The sequence below is a fragment of the Solanum lycopersicum genome, chromosome 11 (genome assembly GCF_036512215.1).
Source record: "Solanum lycopersicum chromosome 11, SLM_r2.1".
Classification (NCBI taxonomy): domain Eukaryota; kingdom Viridiplantae; phylum Streptophyta; class Magnoliopsida; order Solanales; family Solanaceae; genus Solanum; species Solanum lycopersicum.
In genome coordinates, this window is record NC_090810.1 from 13786569 (window position 1) to 13811897 (window position 25329).

General features: G+C 33.2%; 1 protein-coding gene across 1 annotated transcript in view; it reads right to left on the reverse strand.

Moving 5' to 3' along the window:
- The window catches only part of LOC138339252 (uncharacterized), a 109334-nt gene extending 85412 nt beyond the window's left edge, over nt 1–23922 (reverse strand). The window contains exons 1-6 of the mRNA XM_069290834.1: nt 23790–23922; nt 22914–23621; nt 22284–22388; nt 21649–21800; nt 21068–21310; nt 20532–20923 (exon numbers count right to left, since the gene is read on the reverse strand). Coding sequence (XP_069146935.1) covers nt 20532–20923; nt 21068–21310; nt 21649–21800; nt 22284–22388; nt 22914–23621; nt 23790–23922 — 1733 coding nt within the window. The remainder of the gene's footprint in view (nt 1–20531; nt 20924–21067; nt 21311–21648; nt 21801–22283; nt 22389–22913; nt 23622–23789) is intronic.
- Between the last annotated feature and the right edge of the window lie 1407 nt (nt 23923–25329).

Genomic DNA, 25329 nt, shown 5'->3' on the forward strand with positions numbered 1-25329 from the left:
AATTTTTAAATCCAAATATATTAGCTAATAAATTTTATCATTTAGCTTTGTAATTTCAACTCAATTCATAAATTAATTTTATCAAAAAATAAATACATTAAATTAGCAATACGGTCAAATACCTATACTTTTTTTTGGTTGAATAGTACTGATTCTTCTATGTTAATTATAATATATAACTAAGAATTTATGACTTTATCATCCATTTGAATGAGTACTCAAAATTAAATATGGTTAACTTTGATGTTTTGTTAAAAATTTAAAGTGAGATCTTTAGTCTTTTAGCTTTTTTTTAAAAAATATCAAAAGAATTAAAATAGTAATTAATTCAATAAAAAGACTTAGAAATATGAAAAATTATTTGTAATAGATAAGTTATCTATAATTTGAAGACTTAAAAAGTACTTCAATATTTATATATTAAAATGTAAAGTTCTCTCTCTATATTGATTCTTTGTAAGGAAATGCATGATACATAATTTTAGTTCGGTAAAATAATTTTTAGTGGTAGAGAATTAACATAAAAATAATATATTATTGTTAAAACGCATAATAAAATAAGTATTAAATGAACAATTATAAATGAACGATACAAGGTTTTATGTTAAGATTAAAAAAAAAAACTTATATATCTAATAAAAACTTATAATTAGACTCTTGAATTTTTCCTAAATAAAGTAAACATAGAAAAAGTGTTCACAAATAATATGAATATTTATAATTATTAACGATAAATAATATTTTCATATAATTAAAGTGTAGAGAAAAATCTAGGAAAATTTTTAGAATCATTATAACGGAGGATGAATAGGTAAGTAATAAGTATATTTGAAATGAGTATCTGTAATAATTTTTTCCTTGATAAATTCTCTTTTATAATTCTACATTTTCTTAAAATTTATTTCAACGCTATTTTTAGTCTCCCTTTTTTCTTTTTTTTATTTTTTATTTTTTATTTTTTTAGTCTTTGCTTATTTAATTCCATTAAGAAAACACAAACAATTAGCATTGTAATTAAGAGAATCAAGTTTGCTCGTCTTTAGTATTTTTACTAATTTTATATATATATATATATATATATATATATATATATATATATATATATATATATATATTAGTAAAAATACTAAAGACGAGCAAACTTGATTCTCTTAATTACGATATTTTTTATTTTTTATTTTTTTAGTCTTTGCTTATTTAATTCCATTAAGAAAACACAAACAATTAGCATCGTAATTAAGAGAATCAAGTTTGCTCGTCTTTAGTATTTTTACTAATTTATATATATATATATATATATATATATATATATATATATATATATATATATATATATATATATATATATATATATATATATATAAACAGTAACAATTAGCATCGTATCTTAACATAATCAAGTTTGCTTGTCTTTAGCTTTTTATTAATTTAAGCAAAATTTTTAAATGAATTCTCTTAATTAATTTTTATTATATTTTTCATGATTTATATTTTATTTAAAATTTAAAAATAACTTCATAATTATTTTGATTATCTTCCGCGGCTAAGCGTATCTACAAGTCTTATAATTTCTTGCAAAAAAAAATCAATTATTTTCTATATCTTATTTTGTATCATTGTTATTAGAAATAAAAATAATTACACAAAACAATCTTTGTCGATAGATTTTACATTACAAGATTAAAGTAGAGGACAATTAAACTAAACATAAATATATTTGGTTAGAATTTTTTTTTTGATTTAAAATTAAGTAATTTAAGGTTATCAAGGTATAAAGTCGAAAGTATAGGTATTACTAATATGTATTAATTAAGTATAGACGTTATGAAAGATGAAGAGGTGTGAGTTTATGATAAAAATTAAATTAAAAATAAATATATAAAAATAAGAGGAAAAAGATTAAAAAAAAAAGTTACATATTTGAAAAAAAAAAGTTACATATTTGCTTAATAAACAAAAGTATGTTTAAGTAAAATCCTCCACCATTTTTATGATTTATTTAATTATATGACATATTTTTTTATACCTCATTTTAGAAATTTCAAATTATTAAAAGTCTCCATATATGTTTCTAATGATAGACATTATTTTAGTAATTACTATTATTTTGAACAATATATTTTTTTTCTTATTTTATATTATAGGAGAGATATCTATTAAGAGAAAAATTAATTAAAAACAAGGGAAAATACCCAAGTACCCCCTCAACCTATGCCCGAAATTCCAGAGACACACTTATATTATAGTAAGGTCCTATTACCCCCCTGAACTTATTTTAGATGTAATTTTCTATCTTTTTTTAGCCTACGTGGCATTAGTTCGAAAAAAGAAGTCAACTATCGTTGGGCCCACAAGATAGTGCCACGTAAGCTAAAAAGGGGTAAAAAATTATTAATAAAATAAGTTCAGGGGGTAATAGGACCTTAGTATAGTATAAGTGTGTCTCTGAGATTTTGGGCATAGGTTGAGGGGGTACTTGAGCATTATCCCTAAAAACAAATTTAAAAAAGGACATAGAATTAAAAAGTTAATCAAAAGGAATAGAATTTTTTTAGAAATTATCAACAAAAAAAAGTAATCGTACGGATGTTTTAAAATAAAATTAAAAAATATTTAATTTCTTGTTGATTAAATTCTAAAAATTGTGAAACATTTGGCCTATAAATAATTTCTATATATAAATAATATAATAAATAATGCAACGTTAAAATTATGTATTTTTACCATATCATTGTTATGTGATTGTGAGATACGAAATTATAAGAGGAATCGATTTATTTGATTCTTAGCTATATATTATTTGTATTTAATATTTAGTATTTTATTTACTTTATATTAAGATGTGATATATTACTTTTTTTTATTACTTATATTTATTATATATTTACGTAACATTTTTATAGTTAGTGAAGAGGAAGATAATGTTAGACGACATTAGAAATAAGATATATTGGCGTTTTTCAGTTAACTAATTAATCTGACAAGGAACAATCAACTCTTATTGCATCGGAGGTTTAACCGGAGAACTATAAACAATCCTTACAATAATACCAACAAACATAAATAAAATTATAGTTAACTAATCAAGCAAAAATATTAAAATTATTTAGTTATATGATTTGAAGGGGAAAAAAGGATCACATTCTTTAACATAATTACAATCCTTACAATATTAACAACAAAAGACATAAAATTATAATTAACTAATCAAGCAAAAATATTTAAAATATTTAGTTTTATATGATTTGAAGAGGAAAGAAGGATCATGTTCTCAACATAACATAATTTAATTCTTCTAATTTACAAAGTGAATAAAGACAATAAGTGTTGGTAGAAACTATAAGAATAAGAAAAAAAATCTCAAAAAACTGCAAAGAGAAGCAAAAAAGAAAATGAACAAATTATTTTTTCTATAAAAGGATCATGATTTGTATAATCAACAATCCAACCTAATAATATCAAATATATAATTACAATAGAACAAAAGTGATAATGATAATTAGACATGTCAAATCATTTACCTCATAAAATCAAACTATGTAAAATATATAACATTTTTCATTATACATCCCTCTCCTGCAAAAATCAGATCAAAGAAGACAAAAAAAATTAACAAATCAAAGAAATAAAAAATGAAGAATAAGGAAAATAAAAATAAAATGACCATCATGCAATGTATCAAAGTGGGTTTTTATAGGTGTAATATTTAGGAGTTATAATTTTTATATTAAATATTTTGAAGGTTATGAATATCAAAGGTTAGGAGTTATATTATTAAATTAAAGGTTAAGTGTTATATATATTATTAAAAGGTTAGGAGGTGTAATGCTCATTAAGTAACTTATTAATAGCAATGTACATATACACATAATATTATTGTGTAAAAAAAATAATCTAAAAAGCCCTATTTTTTTAAAAAAAATATATATTTTCTCATCATTGAGGCATGCCACATAGGCGGATTGAAGATCCTCATATATATATATATATATATATATATATATATATATATATATATATATTGATTGGGATTGAATATATTTTGTATTATATTTGGTGACTTGATAAACATCAAAATTCTAAAGTGATTCCAATTTGAAGTTGAGAAACAAACGATACTAAGGATATTGAGTTGTTGAAAAAATGTATCAAATACTAAATGTTGAAAAAATGTATCAAATAGTAAGTGTTGGAAAAATGTTTCAAATACTAGTTGACTCTATCAATTATCATTGTCATGACCCAAAACGAGTCGTGAGTGGCACCCATACTTAACCTACTGGGTGAGCGAACCAACAAATTTGAACCCCAACATTTACCAATAGTTCAACTATGAATAACAAAAAATAATGCGGAAGTTTCAAAACTTATTAATGTAACTAATTAAATAAGCTTCTAAAGTTTAAACACTTATTATCCCCAAAATCTGGAAGTCATCACATCAAGAACATCTATCCTCAAATTTCCAAGTCTAAGAGTATTTAAGAAACCAAAATAAGTAAAAAGATGGTCCATGTCCGAAATTCAAAGACATCAAGACGTGAATGAGAGAATCCATCACGAGCTAGAAATAATAGCTCACCCTGAACTCTGATGCGCTGGAGACTGACTAGAGCTGAGGGCGAGTCGAAGTCGATGCTACACTTGCTGCACTCCACAAAAGAACAAAGAGGAAAATACAAGCAAGGATCAGTACAAGGAACACGTAGTCAGTAAGTATCGTCGGCCAACTCAAAATAAAAACTAATATACATTGAATAATAATATAAAATCAACCACAATACTTAACATGTGGCAACCAACAAGCACATGAACCATTGACAACAACACCATAACAGGTACACCATCAATCACAACATCAAGCAAAACTATGAGGACTCATGTCTCCACACCATACTCATTTGAAATATAGGTTCTTTGAGGTTAAGTATATTAAGTTACTTCAAGATTCCTTTCCTTTAATGCCATTGTGTCGGAACGTGACACTCTATATATACCGTGTCGGAATGTGACACTCCGATCCCATAATACTGTGTCGGAACGTGACACTCCGATCCAATTATCTCATTATTTTATTTCATCAAACCTTCTTTATTCAAGGCGTCATTTTAATAGAGAGGGTTCAATATTAGAAATTCAACAGTCTCATAATTTTAGGCCAACCACAAACCACACAATTAAAACATACAACCACACAATCAAGTACATAGGAGACTCTACAATATCACTCAATACATATCAATCGCTATTTATAGTTTATCCATCGAATAGAAATAAACCATAACCTACCTCCACCGAAGAATCGAAGTCAAGCAACTACTTCTCCAATGCCTTCCCTTTCCTTATTGCCTCCGAACCCTTCCAATTTATCAAATATATATATCTATATATATATGTATATATATCTATATATATATGTATATATATATATATATATATATATATATATATATATATATATAGATAGATATAGATAAGGTGTAAGTTCACAAGGTCATAAAAATTCCGATTATTCTGTGTCCAGCCTATACCCATCAATTCACCTAATTCTATAATCAATCTCTTAAAGTTTAAGCCTAATGGTAAGTCTTAATTTCTCCAATTACCATAAATTTAATAAAAATTAAACAGTATGATATACCAAATATTTAATTACATATCTCAATATATTCACACGTAATCTATAATCTTAGATCAAAACATTAATACCAGAAGTTTGAAGCACTGTTATGAAACCAGCGCAGGGCAACACCAAACTGTGCAGTGTGCACTCATACGTGGACTTTTCAACCAAAACTCCTCAACATGCATGTTGCCACCATTTTGTATATAATAATATTAATAATAGCAATATGACCCTTACCTTAATTCACCTTGGCAGTTATCAACCAAACATATATAATCTGTAACTTTCCTTGCTATCTAAACATTAATTCATTATTTGTTTCACCTATAATGTGACCAATCAGATGTCTTTTTAACTTTGCACATTTCAATTTTCCAACTACTCGTAATCAATTCCATTAACAATCTATACATTCAATATAAATAATCAAATTAACTTTAATCAATACATTAATTTCCTTCAGTTCCATTAATGTGCACTTGTCACATTGTCCAACCCATATAGTATAACAACAATAAACAAACTAAGAAAATCACCTGAAGTACCGTGGATTTCTTCGCTCAATGCTACTTCCTGTTCTCTCATTTGAAACCCTTATTCTTCCAATAAAATATTTACTCCCTAGTAATTATATTAGACTAATAATAAAAATAGTAAAAGTGGCCCTTGTTAATTTTAATGGTATTTTTTTTAACCACCAACTAAATAAATTATTTAAATTACCTCACTAATTTCATAATTATAATTATGAATAGTCCAAAACACCCATTTAAATCTATCGGAATGTATTTTCTAACATAAAAAGTTCTAGTGCTCAAAACCACCAAAAATGGTCGTTACAATAGATACCAATTTATCCATCGTTCGTCCTCGAACGATCAAATGAAAGGCGAGGGCGAGAAAGAGTACCTGAATCGGTAAAAAGATGTGGATATCTTTCATGCATATCAACCTTACTCTCCCAAGTGGACTCTTCAACTGGCCGATTCTTCCACTGAACCTTGATAGAAGCATTCTCCTTTGATCTCAATTTGCGGACCTCCCTATCTAGAATAGCAATAGGCTCCTCCTCATAAGACATATTCTCATCAAGAAGAACTGAATCCCAACGAATAATATAATTTCTATCACTATGGTATTTTTTCAACATAGACACATGAAATACCTGGTGTACTCCTGACAACCCTGGAGGCAAGGCTAATTCATAGGCCACCTCCCCCACGCGCTTAAGTACTTCAAATGGTCCAATATACCTCGGACTTAGCTTACCTCGCTTACCAAACAGCATCACACCCTTCATGGGTGAAACCTTCAGCAAGACTTGTTCAACCTACATAAAATCCAAGTCTCTAACCTTTCGATCTGCATATTCGTTCTGCCTACTCTGAGCTGCTAAAAGCTTTTCTTGAATAAATTTCACTTTCTCTAATGATTCTCTCAGAAGATCAGTACCCCAAGGTCTAACCTCAAATACATCAAACCAACCAATGGGGGACCTATATCTCCTCCCATACAATGCCTCAAATGGGGCCATATCAATACTCGAATGATAGCTGTTGTTGTACGAAAACTCTGCTAAGGGTAAGAATTTATCCCAATGACCACTAAATTCTATCACACATGCACGAAACATATCCTCCAACATTTGTATCGTTCGCTCAGTCTGACCATCGGTCTGAGAATGAAATGCAGTACTAAGATCCAGCCTAGTACCTAATTCAACATGTAATGTTCTCCAAAACATAGAAGTAAGTTGCGTACCTCTATCTGATATGATGGAAAGTCGAACTCCATGCAATCGAACAATTTCTGAGATATAGAGCTTCGCTAACTTCTCTGCATTGTAAGTCATCTTGACCAGAATGAAGTGAGCAGACTTAGTTAACCTGTTAACAATTACCCAAATAGAATCAAACTTATCCAATGTCTTTGGAAGACCAACTACGAAATCCATTCCAATTCTTTCCCACTTCCATTCAGGAATGGACATTCTTTGAAGTGTACCTCCAGGCCATTGGTGTTCATACTTTACCTGCTGACAATTTGGGAGTTGGGCAACAAAATCCACAATGTCACGCTTCATTCTACTCCACAATTAATGTTGCCTTAAAAAACGATACATCTTGGTTGCACCAGGATGTATTGAATACCTCGAACTATGAGCCTCTGTAAGAATAGTGCGAGTCAAATCATCAACACGAGGCACATATACTCTTCCCTTAATTCTCAAGACACCTTCCTCATCAATTATTGCCTCTTTAGCCTCTCCTCGCAATACCATATCTCGAATTCAGCTCAGCTTCTCATCAACAAACTGCTTTCCCTTAATCTTGTCAAGAAAGGAAGACCTTGCCTCCACAGTGGCCAAAAATCCTCCTTTCTTTAGTACTTCCAGCCTCATAAAATCATTAGTCAGAGTCTGAACTTCTCTATCCAATGGGCGTATAGAAACCTGTAAGTGGGCTAAACTACCCATGCTCCCTGCTTTTCTACTTAAAGCATCTGCCATAACATTAGCTTTCCCTGGGTGATATAAAATAGTAATATCATAGTCTTTCAATAGCTCCATCCACCTTCTCTGCCTCAAATTCAAATCTTTCTGAGTAAAGACATATTGTAAACTACGATGATCTGCATAAATTTCACACTTGACCCCATATAGATAATGTCTCCATTGCTTTAATGCAAATACAACTGCAGCCAACTCCAAATCATGGGTCGGATAGTTACGTTCATGCACTTTCAATTGCCTTGAAGCATAAGCAATTGCATTCCTCTCCTGCATTAGCACTGCACCCAAACCAGAATAAGATGCATCACAATAAACAATAAAATTCTTACCTTCCACTGGCAAGGTAAGAATTGGTGCAATAGTCAACAAGGTCTTGAGTTTCTGGAAGCTTTCTTCACATTCATCCGACCATACAAATGGAACATTCTGCTTAGTCAAATTTGTTAGTTGCGAAGCAATAGAAGAAAATCCATTGATGAATCGACGGTAGTAGCTAGCTAAAACAACAAAGCTCCTTACCTCTGAAACATTAGTAGGTCTTACCAACTCTTCACTGCTTCAATCTTAGAAGGATCCACCATAACTCTATCCTTAGAAACCACGTGCCCCAAGAAGGACACTGAATCTAGCCAAAACTCACACTTGGAGAATTTGGCATAAAGCCTTTTCTCCCTTAACAACTCCAATACAATTCTCAAATGCTCCTCATGTTCTTTCCAGCTCTTTGAGTATATCAGTATATCATCAATGAATACAATAACAAAAAGGTCCAGATGTGGCCTAAAAATCCCGTTCATCAGGCTCATGAAAGCAGCAGGGGCATTCGTAAGCCCAAAAGACATTACTAAGAATTCATAATGCCCATACCTGGTTCGAAAAGCAGTCTTTGGCACATATGTTGCCCGTATTTTCAATTGATGATAACCAGATATCAAATCAACTTTAGAGAAGACACAAGCACCTTGTAACTGATCGAACAAATCATCAATGCGAAGAATGGGATACTTGTTCTTAATAGTTACCTTATTCAGCTGCCTGTACTTTATGCACATCCGAAAACTTCCATTTTTCTTCTTCACAAATAAAATAGGAGCACCCCAAGGGGATGACTCGGTCTAATAAAACCTTTACCTAATAACTCCTGAAGTTGGGCCTTTAACTCTCTTAACTTAGCTGGAGCCATTCTATAAGGGGGAATGGAAATGGGGCGAATACCGAGCTCCATATCAATACAAAAATCAATATCCCTATCCGGTGGCATACTGGGAAGGTCTGCAGGAAACACATCCAGAAACTCACGGACTATCAAAACACACTCAATCGAAGGTACTTTGGAAGTATCATCCTTGAGATGTGCCAAGAAAGCTAAACAACCCTTACTCACCATCCTCTTAGCACGAAGAAAAGAGATAATACGAACTGGAGTGGAAATATAGTCACCTCCCACACTAGTGGATCTGTCCCAGGCTTGGCCAATCTCACAGTTTTAGCATTACAATCTAAGATTGCAAAATTTGGAGAAAGCCAAGTCTTACCCAGAATTACATCAAAATCAACCATCTCTAGAATAATGAAATCTACATAAGTATTGCTCCCCACAAAAGTCACAAGGAAAGACCTATACACCTTCTCAACTATCACAGACTCACCCACAGGAGTATAGACACGAATAGGCATGTCAAGCAAATCACAATATAAATCAAGACCAGTAGCAAATGAGGAAAATACATATGAAAATGTGGATCCAGGATCAAACAATACAGAAGCCATGCAATCACAGAACAAAAGAGTACCTGTGATAACAACATCAGATGTCTCGGCTTCAGACCTCCCGGGGAAAGCATAAAAATGGGCCCTATCACCTGTCTGTCCATTGCCCCTAACAAGTTGCGCTGCAGTAGTTCCAACTTGCCCGCCACCCCGACTGAATTGGTGACCACCATTACCTTGGCCACCACGTCCTCCAGAATGACGACCTCTACCATGACCACCTCTACCTCTAACTACTGGGGATCTGTAACTCTATTTTGGATAATATTTCCTAATATGTCTAGCCTCTCCACATCCATAACAAGTCCTGGAGTCAAGTATAGGTCTCTGTGAAAATGACGAAGTCTGGAGATAACCTCCAAACTCAGAAAAAGGTTGACTGGTCTGCGACGGGCCCCAGCTGAAGCCTGCAATGAAGAATGAATAGAACGGGCTAGATAACCTCCTGAACTCTGCCCTCTGGAGTAAGAACCATAAAACTCACCTCCCTTACGAAACTTCTTAAATGTCGATGTTGTGGTAAAGTCGTCTGGCTTCACCCTCTCTACCTCTATTACAAAATCAACCACTTCCTGAAAGGATTTTGCTGCAGCAGCTACCTGTAAGGCTGGAATCTGCAAATCTGACCTCAATCCTTTCACAAAGCGGCGAATCCGCTCTTGTGGACTGAAGTAAAGCTGAGTGGCATACCTGGATAGTGCACAAAATTTGGCCTCATAAGCAGCAACATACATCCTTCCTTGCTCTAGGCTCAGGAACTCATCTCTCCTCCTATCCCTCAAAGTCCGGGGTATATACTTCTCCATAAATAAGCTAGAAAATGATGCCCAAGTCATAGGTGGTGCCTGTGCTGGTTGACACTCCACATACGACCGCCACCACATTTTGACATCCCCCTGAAACTGATAGGTCACAAACTCAACACCGAATCATTTTACTATGTCCATCTTATGTAGAAGCTCATGACAATCAACCAGAAAATCATAGGCATCTTCAGATTCAGCACCCTTGAAGACTGGAGGTTTCAACTTTAAGAACTTAATGAAAAGTTCATGTTGATCACCTGTCATTACAGATCCTGTAGTCAATCGAGGAAACATGCCTATTTCCGATGATTCATCCATGCGGGAAGCCATAGCAGCTGCATGTTGTACCCCCTGAACCTGAGGTGCTGGGGCAGAAAACACTGGAGGTGTCTGGCCCTGATCAGATAACCCGCTAAGATAAGTAAGAACCTGATTAATCATCTCTGGGTAGGCTGGCGTGGTACTTCCTTATCTTGAACCTTCTCATTTTTCCCTTCCTCACCCTCTCTCACTACCTCATCAGTCGGTGGAGGAGTCACTGCTCTATTCCTATATGGACCAGGTGTTCGTCCTCTGCCTCTAGTGGGCATCCTCCTACGACCTCTACCACGGCCTCTTGCCACTGCTCCTCCTCGAGTTACAGCCCCAATGGTTGGCTCAGACGCGCCCTGTCTTGCTGGTGTTGGTGTTGACACAATTCTTGCTCTAGTTCTAACCATCTGCGAAATAGAGTGAGAATGTCAGATATCAATTTGTATCAACTAGATACCAATTGGATCCAAGTAATAGCACGAAAGAAAGAAAGAATGGAGTTTTCCTAAAGTCCTATAGCCTCTCGAAGAAAAGTAAAGGCGTCCCATACCGTTCCTCAAGACTCTACTAGACTTTTTCTTGTGTGATGAGACCAACGAACCTAACGCTCTGATACCAAGTTTGTCATGATCCAAAACGAGTCTTGAGTGGAACCCACACTTAACATACTAGGTGAGCGAACCAACAAATTTAAACCCCGACATTTACCAATAGTTCAACTATGAATAACCAAAAATTATGCGGAAGATCCAAAACTTATTAATGTAACCAATTAAATAAGCTTTTAAAGTTTAACACTTATTATCCCTAAAATCTGGAAGTCATCACATCAAGACCATCTATCCTCAAATTTCAAAGTCTAAGAGTATTTAAGAAACCAAAATAAGTAAAAAGATGGTCCATGTCCGAAATTCAAAGACATCAAGACGTGAATGAGAGAATCCAGCACGAGCTAGAAATAATAGCTCACCCTGAACTCTGATGTGCTGGCGACTGACTAGAGCTGAGGGCGAGTCGAAGTCGATGGTACACTTGCTGCACTCCACAAAAGAACAAAGAGGAAAATACAAGTAGGGGTCAGTACAAGGAACACGTAGTGAGTAGGTATCATCGGCCAACTCAAAATAGAAACCAATATACATTGAATAATAATATAAAATCAACCACAATACTTAACTGGTGGTAACCAACAAGCACATGAACCATTGACAACAACACCATAACAGGTACACCATCAATCACAACATCAAGCAAAACTATGAGGACTCATGCCTCCACACCATACTTATTTGAAATATAGGTTCTTTGAGGTTAAGTATATTAAGTTACTTCAAGATTCCTTTCCTTTAATGTCATTGTGTCGGAACGTGACACTCCGATCCCATATACCGTGTCGGAATGTGACACTCCGATCCCATAATACTGTGCCGGAACCTGACACTCCGATCCAATTATCTCATTATTTTATTTCATCGAGCCTTTTTTATTCAAGGCGTCATTTTAATAGAGAGTGTTCAAGATTAGAAATTCAACAGTCTCATAATTTAAGGCCAACCACAAACCACACAATCAAAACATACAACCACACAATCAAGTACATAGGAGACTCTACAATATCACCCAATACATATCGATCGCTATTTAGAGTTGATCCATCGAATAAAAATAAACCATAACCTACCTCCACCGAAGAATCGAAGTCAAGCAACTACTTCTCCAATGCCTTACCTTTCCTTATTGCCTCCGAACCCTTCCAATCTATCAAATAAATATTTACATATATATATATATACATATATATATATATATACATATATATATACATATATATATAAACATATATATATACATATATATATATATATATACATGTATATATATACATATATACATGTATATATATACATATATATATGTGTATATATATATATACATATATACATGTATATATATACATATATATATATATATGTATGTATGTATGTATGTATGTATGCATATATATGTATAAGGTGTAAGTTCACAAGGTCATAAAAATTCTGATTATTCTGTGTCCAGCCCATACCTATAAATTCACCTAATTCTATAATCAATCTCTTAAAGTTTAAGCCTAATGGTAAGTCTTAATTTCTCCAATTACCACAAATTTAATAAAATTTAAATAGTATAATACACCAAATATTCAACTACCTATCTCAATATATTCACACGTAATGTATAATCTTAGATCAAAACATTGATGCCAGAAGTTTGAAGCACTGTAACGAAACCAGCGCAGGACAACACCAAACTGTGCAGTGTGCACTCACACGTGCACTTTTCAACCAAAACTCCTCAACATGCATGTTGCCACCATTTTGTATATAATAATATTAATAATTACAATATGACCCTTACCTTAATTCACCTTGGCAGTTATCAACCAAACATATATAATCTGTAACTTTCCTTACTATCTAAACATTAATTCATTATTTGTTTCACCTATAATGTGACCAATCAGAATGTCTTTTTAACTTTGCATTTTTCAATTTTCCAACTACTCGTAATCAATTCCATTAACAATCTATACATTCAATATAAATAATCAAATTAACTTTAATCAATACATTAATTTCCTTCAGTTCCATTAATGTGCACTTGTCACATTGTCCAACCCATATAGTATAACAACAATAATAACACTAAGAAAATCACCTGAAGTACCGTGGCTTTCTTCGCTCAATGCTTCTTCCTGGTCTCTCGTTTGAAACCCTTATTCTTCCTATAAAATATTTACTCCCTAGTTATTATATTAGACTAATAATAAAAATAGAAAAAGTGACCTTTATTAATTTTAATGTTATTTTCTTTAACCACCAACTGAATAAATTATTTAAATTCCCCACTAATTTCATAATTATAATTATGAATAGTCCAAAACATCCATTTAGATCTATCGAAAAGTATTTTCTAACATAAAAAGTCTAGTGCTCAAAACGACCAAATATGATCGTTACAATCATTGACTCATATTTTAAAAGCAATAACCTATTTTTAGTAAGTGTTGTATTTTAAAAGGTTAATGCAACAAATATAACACTCTTTTTAATGTAAGAATATCAATTGATATAAGTTACTTTATATGTGTCAAATATTTTCAGAAATAAAAAACTGACTTAAAAATAGGTCATGCGAAAAAAAAGAATTAAAAATAGGTTTGGGTTTGAGAAATTTTAAAGTCAATTCAAACACCTTGTCGTAATACATAGGTGTAAAAATATGTCTATAAAAGGCAAACATTAATGGTGTGTTTGGTATGAAGGAGAATGTTTTCCTACAAAATGTTTTCCTGGAAAACAAGTAGATTTTGGACTTATTTTCTCATGTTTGGTTGGTGAGTAGAAATATTTTTCGGAAATGATTTTTAGTATTTTGTTTATGAATGAAAAATGTTTTTAAAAGACAACTTTTATTTTTACTAGAGTAAAAAATAATTTATCAAATAGAAAATATTTTTTAAAACAATTTTTATTTGGGGTGGTGGGGGTGTGGGGTGGGGTGGAGGAGGGGGTAGGAATGAAAAAATAAAAATTTGAATTTATAGTATTTTTAAACTAAAATTATATTTTGGGGGGTGGGGGTGGGTGGGAGGCTGGCCGATGGGGGGTAGGGGAGGGGGCAGTGGTGGGTGGATGGAGGTCAGGGATCGGGTAAAAAAAATAATTTAAAATTGAATTTTTTTAAATTGTTGTTTTTCCCCAAAAAATGAAAATTAAATTTGAAGGAGAGTTTTGGAAATTATTTTCCTTATTTTTTGAAGGGAAATCATTTTCCTTAATTTTGAGGAAAATAAGATGATTTGGAAAACGTTTTTTCAAAACATTTGTCCCAAGCAAACATGAGAAAATTGGAAAATATTTTCCAAAAAATGTTTTCCTTTTATACCAAAAGCACTCTAATAACCGTAGAAATTCCATAAAAAAGAAGCTAATTCTTGAAATTACATAAGTTAAAAGATACACATGCAATACTTTGTTATAAATATAGTACAAGAGAAAGACAATTCTTCCTAATCAAAATATTTCTTCTCCATTTATTGAGTTGATCAATTTATAGAGAAATAATGTCAACGTCAGAAGTAGAATGGATGAAAGTGATAAAAGAAGGAGAAACCTCTCACGTAGTTTTTGTCTTATGAGTTCGTTAATAAGTTATAAAAATTTGAATAGGGATGAAGTATTGCAAAACAATTTGATCATTTCATCGCAATCTAATGAGAAGCTACCGTGTTCATCCCTACAAACAAAAACATCCTATTAACACCTTCTCTTTTCTTGTTTTTTGTTATCCTATATTATAATATATACAGTTTTCTTTTTGTCTCACTCATAGTTGTTGATTTGTTCTTTTTTCAAAGCTTCTCCTAGTAGTCATTACGCTATTTATTGTTAATAACTCAATGTAAACAATATTACAATGTATTTTTCTTTTAAATTACTTTTCTTCCGGTTTTAATTCCAAAAGAATTTTGTGGTGTTTCTCCTCTTTTTTATTTAATTTAAAATATCCACAAATTTAATTACAATTAAAAAACTCACAGAAATAACTACAATTTATTTAAATGTGTCTACGTCCATTTTAATTTCTAATTAAATTAAATAATAAAGACAAATTATTGTCATGTGATATATGTTCTTCCGTATTTGTCATCTCTTCTCAAATTTGTTATTTTTATGTTATTATAATGCCATTATATTTTATTACAAAAACTTGATTTGATCCCTCAGCTTCCTATATATAGTAGATTATATGTTGTTATTGAAATAAATAAGTTAATTTATTTTGATTATTTTATGTTAAATTGGCATAAAATATATTTCATAATTATAATTTCCTGACTTGATAAACATCAAAATCCTACTGTAGTTCCAATTCAAATTTGAGAAACAAAAGAGACTGGGGAATATTGAGTTGTTAAAATATCTCAAATAGTAAGTGTTGAAAAGATATTTCAAATACCAGTGACATATAAATCATCATTGACTAATTTTTACAAAGAAATTAGCTATTTTTATGGTAGTTGTGTCATATAGTAAATGTTGCATTTTAATAGATTAATGCATCAATTGAATATTCTTTCTAAGATCAGAATATCTCACTCTTTTTGAGATAAGAATATCTAGTGATGCATGATCATCAGCTTGATTCATTTTAAGTATCAAATTAATTTTTTTGTGTAAAAATTTAAATGTATAAATTGATTCGATTTTTTCAAATATATCAAACGAGATCATTTGTATTGAAATTTTAAATTAATAAACTAAACATACTAATAAACCTTGATTTTTTGGGGGGATTTTCAACTTTGCAATTTTTCGTGTTGGTTCGATTTTTTCAAATATCAAATCAAATAATTTGTGTTGAACTTTTAAATGAATAAACTAAACCATACTAATAAACCTTGATTTTTTTTATTTTTCCGGTAAAATATTCATACATGTATTAACTTGTTCTCCAAATATTTTTTTGATCCAACCATAATAATACTATCTAAGGTTCTTCTCAACAAAATAACACAAAATACGAGATGTGTGATGACACCAAAATGTCCAACAAAAAAATAATAAATTACATAAAAGTTTTCAAATTAACAAATAATTATGAAAATAATTATAATTTAAAATTAATCACACTAAAGTAAGTTTAAAAAGTATTAATTACATGATTAAAATTAAATAAAAATTAAAATTAGGTTATGTAGCTTAAATGTCTAAATCAATATAAAACTAAAGTATAAATATTCAACATTAGTGTTGATTTAAATTATTTATTTATTTTTGCTAGGATTTTTGTTTAGTCAATTTTGAATTGTGCTTAATTAGAATTGCATATAGAAATGGATTATAACCTTTACTTCACTATTCAAAATTCTAAATCTCAAAAAAATTAAAAATATATTTGATGGTGAAAACTACGAAAAATTATAAGTGATATTTAGAAGTTATATAGAAGTCAATACTTTTATTGTAACATCTCGTAACTTGAAATATCTAGAATTAAACCAAGAATCTAAGAGTAGTTACTTATGGAAAGAATAGGAAAAATATGGAAAATCCAAGTGTAAAGGTAAGTTTTTGGTCATTTCTTAACGATCATAACTTCTAGCTCAGGAAGAGTTATGGACAGTTCTTTATATGGATGGAAAGCCCTTGAAAGATCTTTACAACGGTTCCGAGTTTGCTATTTTTCGATGTCATATTAGAGAGATATGATTTTCAATAGTTGGGTTATTGGAGTGAGGAAAGTTCTATTCACATTTTAGTAAGGGTAAAGTAGTCTTTTTACCGTACTATTTTCTAATTCTTTTAAGAGTTTAATTGCGGTAAAACGAAGTTTTCGTTCAGATTAGAAAAATACTTTTTACGATTAGGGTTTGGGAGCGAAGAGAAGAGAAGAAGGAGAAGGGAGAAAGAACAAGATCTCACCTAGAAAGTAACAAGATTTCACCTAGAAAGTACTAAGTAAGTTTTAATGCCAAGTTCAGGAGGAATTTGATGTATTTTATCATTTAAATAGACAATGTTCTTATATATAAATGCATCAATAAAATCTAGATTAAACATGGTGAGACACATAACTTTAGTATCTTTCAACATATATTACTGTCACGATCCAAATTTTACAAGTCGTGATGGCACCTATGTTCCCAACCAATAGGTAAGCCAACCCAACATATTAACCCAACTAAACCAACAAATGAGTAAAAAAAAAACCAACGCTTAGCAAGAATCTCCAACATTGAGTTCCTTATAAGTACGAAATGCGGAAGATAAAATATATCACCCCAAGAATTGGTGTCTTAAGTACAAGAGGTTCTAAAATTCGAAGCAAGTCTGAAACTAAATGACAAATCTAACATAAGGGATATCCTGTTTGAATACTAATAACAGAATAAATAAAAGATAGAGGGAGGTGTGGGCTACGGAACAGCCAAGCAGCTCACCACAACTCCAAGAACTTCAAGCCGGACTCAATTTGCTCCACGAGATGTGCTCCTACTCGAAATCGAATCTGCACCACAAAGAGTGCAACAAGCGTAGTATGAGTACGAAACCACGTGTTCCCAGTATGTCTCATTGACTGACAATGAAGAAGTAGTGACGGAAGTTTATATAAGAAAATAAATTCTTAAATTATACAAGTATATATATATATATTACCCTTACTATTTAAGTTTCATCAATAAAGGAAATCAACATTAAGTACTTTCCAAACACCAAACGAAATATATAATCATCAAGAATGAATGATGTGATGAAATGCAATGCAATATGATACATGTAATGGTATGTCTCAGAATACCCAGTACTCACTCAACCGTATATACATGAAACTCCTCGGAATTACATCGAGAGTTCATGACCCATGGGGGACTCGCAAGGTCCATATACCAACACGGACGATCTCCACGTGTCTGTGCGGACAATCTCCACGCACCATCATAATATCAAACAATTTCCGCACGGACGGTCTCCACGTGCCCAAAATTACAATCTTAATATCTTACCATCCCCAGCACGGACGATCTCCACGTGCTCATCTTATACTCAATCTCATGTCAATGCATGTATACAATATTATTTCAATATAGGGGATGATGATGCATCTCAATCAATCAATATGAACATAATACATAACAACCTCAATAATCACAAGTATAAGGGTGTAACAAAGAAAACATAATCACACAAGGATTTCAAGTCAATAATACATCAGCTAATGCCCATATGCTTGGCATTCTCTAATTACAATCCACATTCTATAGTAGTAATTTTCCGTTTTATAACACCGGTAATCGTACCAATGCCCGTCACACCATTGATACGAGACCCCCATCTTCCGCCTTTACGCCTTTGTCTATTTTCATTTTTAATCTTTAATTAGGAAAACGTCCTTCAACAAGTCTAAAAGTCTTAACATACCTCAAGTGTCGAGCTCGTGTCACGAATCCTCAAGATAGTTCCTTCCCTTTTCGTTAAGTTTTGGAATGTTCACGATCTACCAATGATGCAATATTCATAAGTAAGCAATTTTTGTAGACATTCAAATTATTATATGTCTATCATAGACGCTAAAACTCACTCATATTTTCAACCAAACTCCAAATCTTGATATATATTGGAATGCCAAATTTTTCATACTTGCTAAATTTCAAGCCAAGAACTTAACTTTAACCTCTTCAAATGGACTAAAATTCAATGTTAGATCATATAAAATAACACCTAATAATTAATTACCAATCTCAATATATTAAATTTAAATCTAAATTTGATAATTAGCTTAAGCAGGTCACGTAACAATGACCGCATACAAACAGAATCACTGCAACATGACCATCTGCAGGTCATTTATTTTTTTAACATGCCAATGTCAAAGAATTTTATGCCAAGGCCAATCATTAACACATTATTTCCAATGATTGTCCATGATTGGCATGCCAATAATTGGCTCATGATGGACAATCACTTTTGTCTCCTGCCAATATAATGGCTCAACTTCCATACGTGCTGCCATCCAAACTTTTCAATTCCAATTCCCTTTTTTTTTTCCATCAATTAGAATAATAGTAACAAGAAATAAAATGATAAAATAAGATAAAAATCAGCCCTTAAATCAATATACACCATCAGAAAGCCGGTAGGAAATTTTTAGAAGGATCTGCCATTTTTTCTTTTAATTATAATTGATACCAATTGTTCTTCCCACTTTGATATTAACTATCCATGTAATAATATAATAACAACAACAAACCAAATTACTCTAACACCATACCTTGGTAGAATTGAAAAGTGATGATAAGTTCCTTGTTTTCGTTAGTAGAGGTTATTGTTTCTCCTCTCGTTCGTCACTTACGGTAAGTTTCTGCCTCCACCCCCTTTTTATTTTCTAAACAAGAGTTTATTAACAGTGAAACCCCACTAACCTATTTTCTAATTATTTATTTAATAAAAGTTTCATCAATTGGGTACTCATAGTTACCTAATAGTTTAAAAATACCCCTTTAAATTTTCAAAAGGAGTCAAACTAGTCCTAGTTCTCAAAACGACCTAGCGGGTCGTTACATAACCTACCACTTAAACAAATGTTCGTCCTCGAACGGAAAAATAAAAGAGCTAACCTGAACGCTAAAAAAGATGAGGATATTTACTCCTCATGTCTGCCTCTGTCTCCCATGTAGCCTCCTCCACTGGACGATGCTTCCACTGAACCTTTACTGAAGCAATCTCTTTGGACCTTAGCTTCCGAATTTGCCTATTCAAAATGGTGATCGGCTCTTCCTCAAAAAGTCAAATTCTGATCAAGTAACACTGAATCCCATTGAATCACGTGATCACCACCCTGATGATACTTCTTAAGCAGTGAAATATGAAATACAGGATGGACACCTGACAACCAAGGTGGCAAAGCCAACTGATATGCCACCTCACCAATACGATCCACAACCTCGAAGGGACCAATGTACCTTGGACTCAACTTGCCCTTCTTTCCAAATCTCATCACACCCTTCATGGGTGAAACCTTAAGTAGAACCCTCTCTCCAACCATAAACTCCAAATCACGAACCTTCCTATCTGCGTAACTCTTTTGCCTGCTCTGAGCCATGAGAAGTCTATCTTGGATCAACTTGACCTTGTCCAAGGACTCCCTCAACAAATCTGTACCCCATGGTCTAACCTCAAATGCATCAAACCAGCCAATTGGAGATCGACATCTCCTACCATACAGAGCCTCAAATGGTGCCATCACAATGCTTGAGTGATAACTATTATTGTAAGCAAACTCCGCTAGAGGTAAGAACTGGTCCCACTGACCACCAAAGTCAATCACACATGCCCGCAACATATCCTCGAGAACCTGAATAGTCCGCTCAGATTGACCATCAATCTGAGGGTGAAAGGCTGTACTAAGATCCACCCGAGTGCCCAACTCTTTCTGCATAGACCGCCAGAAATGAGATGTAAATTGAGTGCCACGATCTGAAATAATAGAAATAGGAACCCCATGCAAATGAACTATCTCTCGAATATAGATTTTGGCTAACTTCTCTGAATTATAGGTCGTCTGAACTGGTACAAAGTGTGCAGACTTAGTCGGTCGATCCACAATGACCCATATAGCATCAAACTTACCCAGAGTACACGACAATCCTACCACAAAGTCCATAGCAATACGCTCCCACTTCCACTCAGGTATAGGCATCCTCTGTGTCACACCTCTAGGCTTTTGGTGTTCATACTTCACCTGCTGACAATTCAGACACAGGATACAAAATCTACTATGTCCCTCTTCATACGACACCACCAATAATGTTGCTTCAAGTCACGATACATCTTAGTAGCCCCCGGATGAATAGAGTACCTCGAACTATGAGCCTCCTCCATGATCAATCTAGTCAAATCACCTGTACGAGGAACACATATACGACCCTTAATCCTCAAAACTCCCTCACTATCAAGAATTGCAGCCTTGGCTTCTCCTTTTAAAACCTTGTCCCTAATCTTACAAAAATCACCATCATCAAACTGTTGAGCCCGAATCTGCTCCAACAAGGATGGCCTAGCCTCCATATAAGCCAACACCTTACCAGATTCTGAAATATCAAGTCTCACAAAGCTATTGGCCAGGGATTGGACATCCCTAGCTAAGAGACGCTCACCAACCTGTAACATGGCTAGGCTACCCATACTTACCGCCTTCCGACTCAAGGCATCTGCTACAACATTTGCTTTGCCTGGGTGATAAAGAATAGTCATATCGTAGTCTTTGAGCAACTCCAACCATCTCCTTTGCCTCAAATTTAGATCCCTCTGATTGAATATATACTGGAGACTACGATGATCTTTGAACACCTCACAATGCACACCATAAAGATAATGCCTCCAAATCTTTAATGCAAACACCACAGCCGCCAACTCTAAATCATGAATAGGGTAGTTCTTCTCATGAACCTTTAACTGCCTCGAAGCATAAGCTATCACCCTTCCCTTCTGCATCAACACACAACCAAGACCAATCCGAGAAGCATCGCAATATACGACAAAATCCTCTCCCTCCACGGGTAGGGTCAAAATCGGAGCAGTAGTCAATAAAGTCTTGAGCTTTTGGAAACTAACCTCACATTCGTCAGACCACTGAAAAGTCACCTCCTTCTGTGTCAATCTAGTTAATGGAGATGCAATGGATGAGAAACCCTCAACAAACCGTCGATAATAACCTGCAAGGCCCAAAAAGCTCTGAATCTCAGTAACTGAAGTAGGTCTGACCCAATCTCTAACCGCCTCAATCTTCTTAGGATCCACCATGATACCCTCCTTGGACACTACATGTCCCAAGAATGCTACCGAACTAAGCCAAAACTCACACTTTGAAAACTTTGCATAAAGCTTCTTCTCCTTTAGAATCCCAAGAACAATCCTCAAATGATGCTCATATTCCTCCTTAGTGCGTGAGTATATCAATATATCATCTATGAAGACAATAACAAAGGAATCTAAATATGGTCTAAACACTCTATTCATCAAGTCCATAAAAGCTGCTGGGGCATTAGTCAGTCCGAAAGACATCACCAAAAACTCGTAATGACCATAACGTGTTTGAAAAGCCGTCTTAGGGATATCCTCCGCCCTAACCTTCAGCTGATGATAGCCAGATCTCAAGTCAATTTTGGAGAAAACTGAAGCACCCTGCAACTAATCAAATAAATCATCAATACGAGGTATCGGATACTTATTTCTGATGGTTACCTTGTTCAACTGCCGATAGTCAATACACATACGCATAGATCCATCTTTCTTCACAAATAACACTGGAGCACCCCAAGGAGATACACTTGGTCTAATAAAACCTTTGCTCAACAAATCGTGCAGCTGCTCCTTTAACTCTTTCAATTCAGCTGGTGCCATACGATAAGGAGGAATGGAAATAGGCCGAGTGCCTGGCTCCACATCAATACAAAAACCAACATCTCGATGTGGTGGAAGACCTGACAAATCGGTCAGAAATACTTCTGAAAATTCACTCACTACTGGAATAGACTCAAGCATAGGAGTCTCAATACTAGTATCTCGAATGTGGGCCATGTACGCCAAACATCCTTTCTGTACCAACTGACGAGCCTTAAGGAATGATATCACACCCTTAGAAGGATGACTATGAGTACCTCTCCATTCTACTATAGGAATTCCAGGCATAGCTAAAGTGATGGTCTTGGCATGACAATTTAAAATTGCGTGGTAAGAAGATAACCAATCCATACCAAGAATCACATCAAAATCTATCATTTCTAAGACCATTAGATCTGCATGAGTGTCATACCCCATCAAAGTAACAGTACATAAACGATACACTTGATCTACAACTACAGAATCCCCGACAGGAGTAGAAACACGTATCGGAAAATCAAGAGACTCACACAATATATCCAGACTAGGAGCAAAATATGTGGACACATAAGAATAAGTAGAGCTTGGATCAAATAGTACAGTAGCTGGTCGATGACAAACCGGAATAATACCTGTGATAACAGCATCTGAGGCTTCAGCCTCTGGCCTACCTGGAAAAGCATAACAGTGAGAACGACCTCCATCAGATTGTGAACCTCCACGACCACCACCTCGACCAGAACGAGAACCACCTCTACCTGAATGAGAACCACCTCTACCATTCTGTGCACCACCCCTAGCTGGAGGTTGTGCAGCCCTGGAAGTCGAAACCTGAGAACCCTGATGTAAGCCACCACGTCTGGTCCTAGGGCAGTCTCTCACAAAGTGTCCCATATCACTACACTCAAAGCAAATGTTGTAGCAGATGCCTGGTGAAAGGCGATCTCCTTGGGAGGGATGTAAAGGAGCCATAGGTCACGGGTTCGATTCTCCCTTGAGGCTGCATGCCAATAAGAGGGGATTAAAAAGAGCGAATGGCCACCCATGGCAGAGACAATACCTGAGTATGTGGATCCCACGGGGGTTGTCACAGTTACGTCTTAATTATGTTGAAAAAAATATACTCCCTCCGTCCATAATTGTTTGTCAAGGTAAGGTAATGCATTCCCCTCATTAAGTTTAATACAAAATGTAAAATAATATAACTGTACTATACCAAGAATATCAAAAGTCTATATAACTTTTTAATTGACCAAAATGGAGTAATTATTAGGGCAGAATTGGAAAAAATTGATTCATTATTTCTTGATTTTTTAAATTGATAATTAATTTTGGATATCTATTTTTAGTATGTCTGTCAAACAATTGTGGACGTAGGGAGTATCAAATACTAAGTCAAAGTTATCTTTTATGTCAAATTAAAAAAATCAAACTGAAATGACTTTAAATCAAAGAATAAAAAGTAGGGGAAGGCCTACTTTTGGGTTTTGAAATATTTTAAGTCGTTTTAAACTTATTATTAGTAATTTTTTTACCTTGTCAAATACTTTTCGACTTCTTTTAAGTTTTTTTTGGACTTATTTTATATTATTTTTTTATATTTGCCAAACACATCCAGAAATCAAAAACTAAGTTAAAAGTAAGTTTGACCGACTTTTAAGCCAATCCAAAAACCCTCTCATTTTTCATCAGCAATTACTTATTTTTATGGTAGTTGTGTCATATAGTAAATGTTATGATGCATAGGTCAATACATATTTCTATAAAAGGAAAACATTAATCATTGAAAGATAATGAAAAATATAAAAGGCAAACATTAATTACGAAAAGAAAAATAAAAAAATAAAAGGCAAACACAAAAATAGTTAAAAAATTTATATCAACTTACCAAAGTTGAAGATTCCCATACGTTGGTTATTATAAATATAGTACAAGAGAAACATAAATCTCCCAACCAAAAATTTTCTTCTTCAATTTACTGAATTGAATCGATTGATAGAGAAATAATGTCAACACCAGAAGAAGAATGGATGAAAGTGATAAAAGAAGGACAAGCTTATCGGGTTGTTTTGTCTTATGAGTTTATTGATATGTTAAAGAACTTGAACTGGGATGAAGTTTTGCAGGACAGCACCATCAATTCACCCCAATCTGATGAGAAGTTATCCCAATCTGATGAGAAGTTATCATCTGCACCCCAACAAAATACACCATCCAATTAACACATTATTTTGTTATTTTTATATTATCGTGATGCCTTTATATTTTATTATAAAAACTTGTTTGCTCCCTCAATAAATTAGTCAATCTATTTTAACTATTTTATGTTAAATTGGGATAGAATATATTTTGTAATTATAGTTTGGTGACTTGATAAAC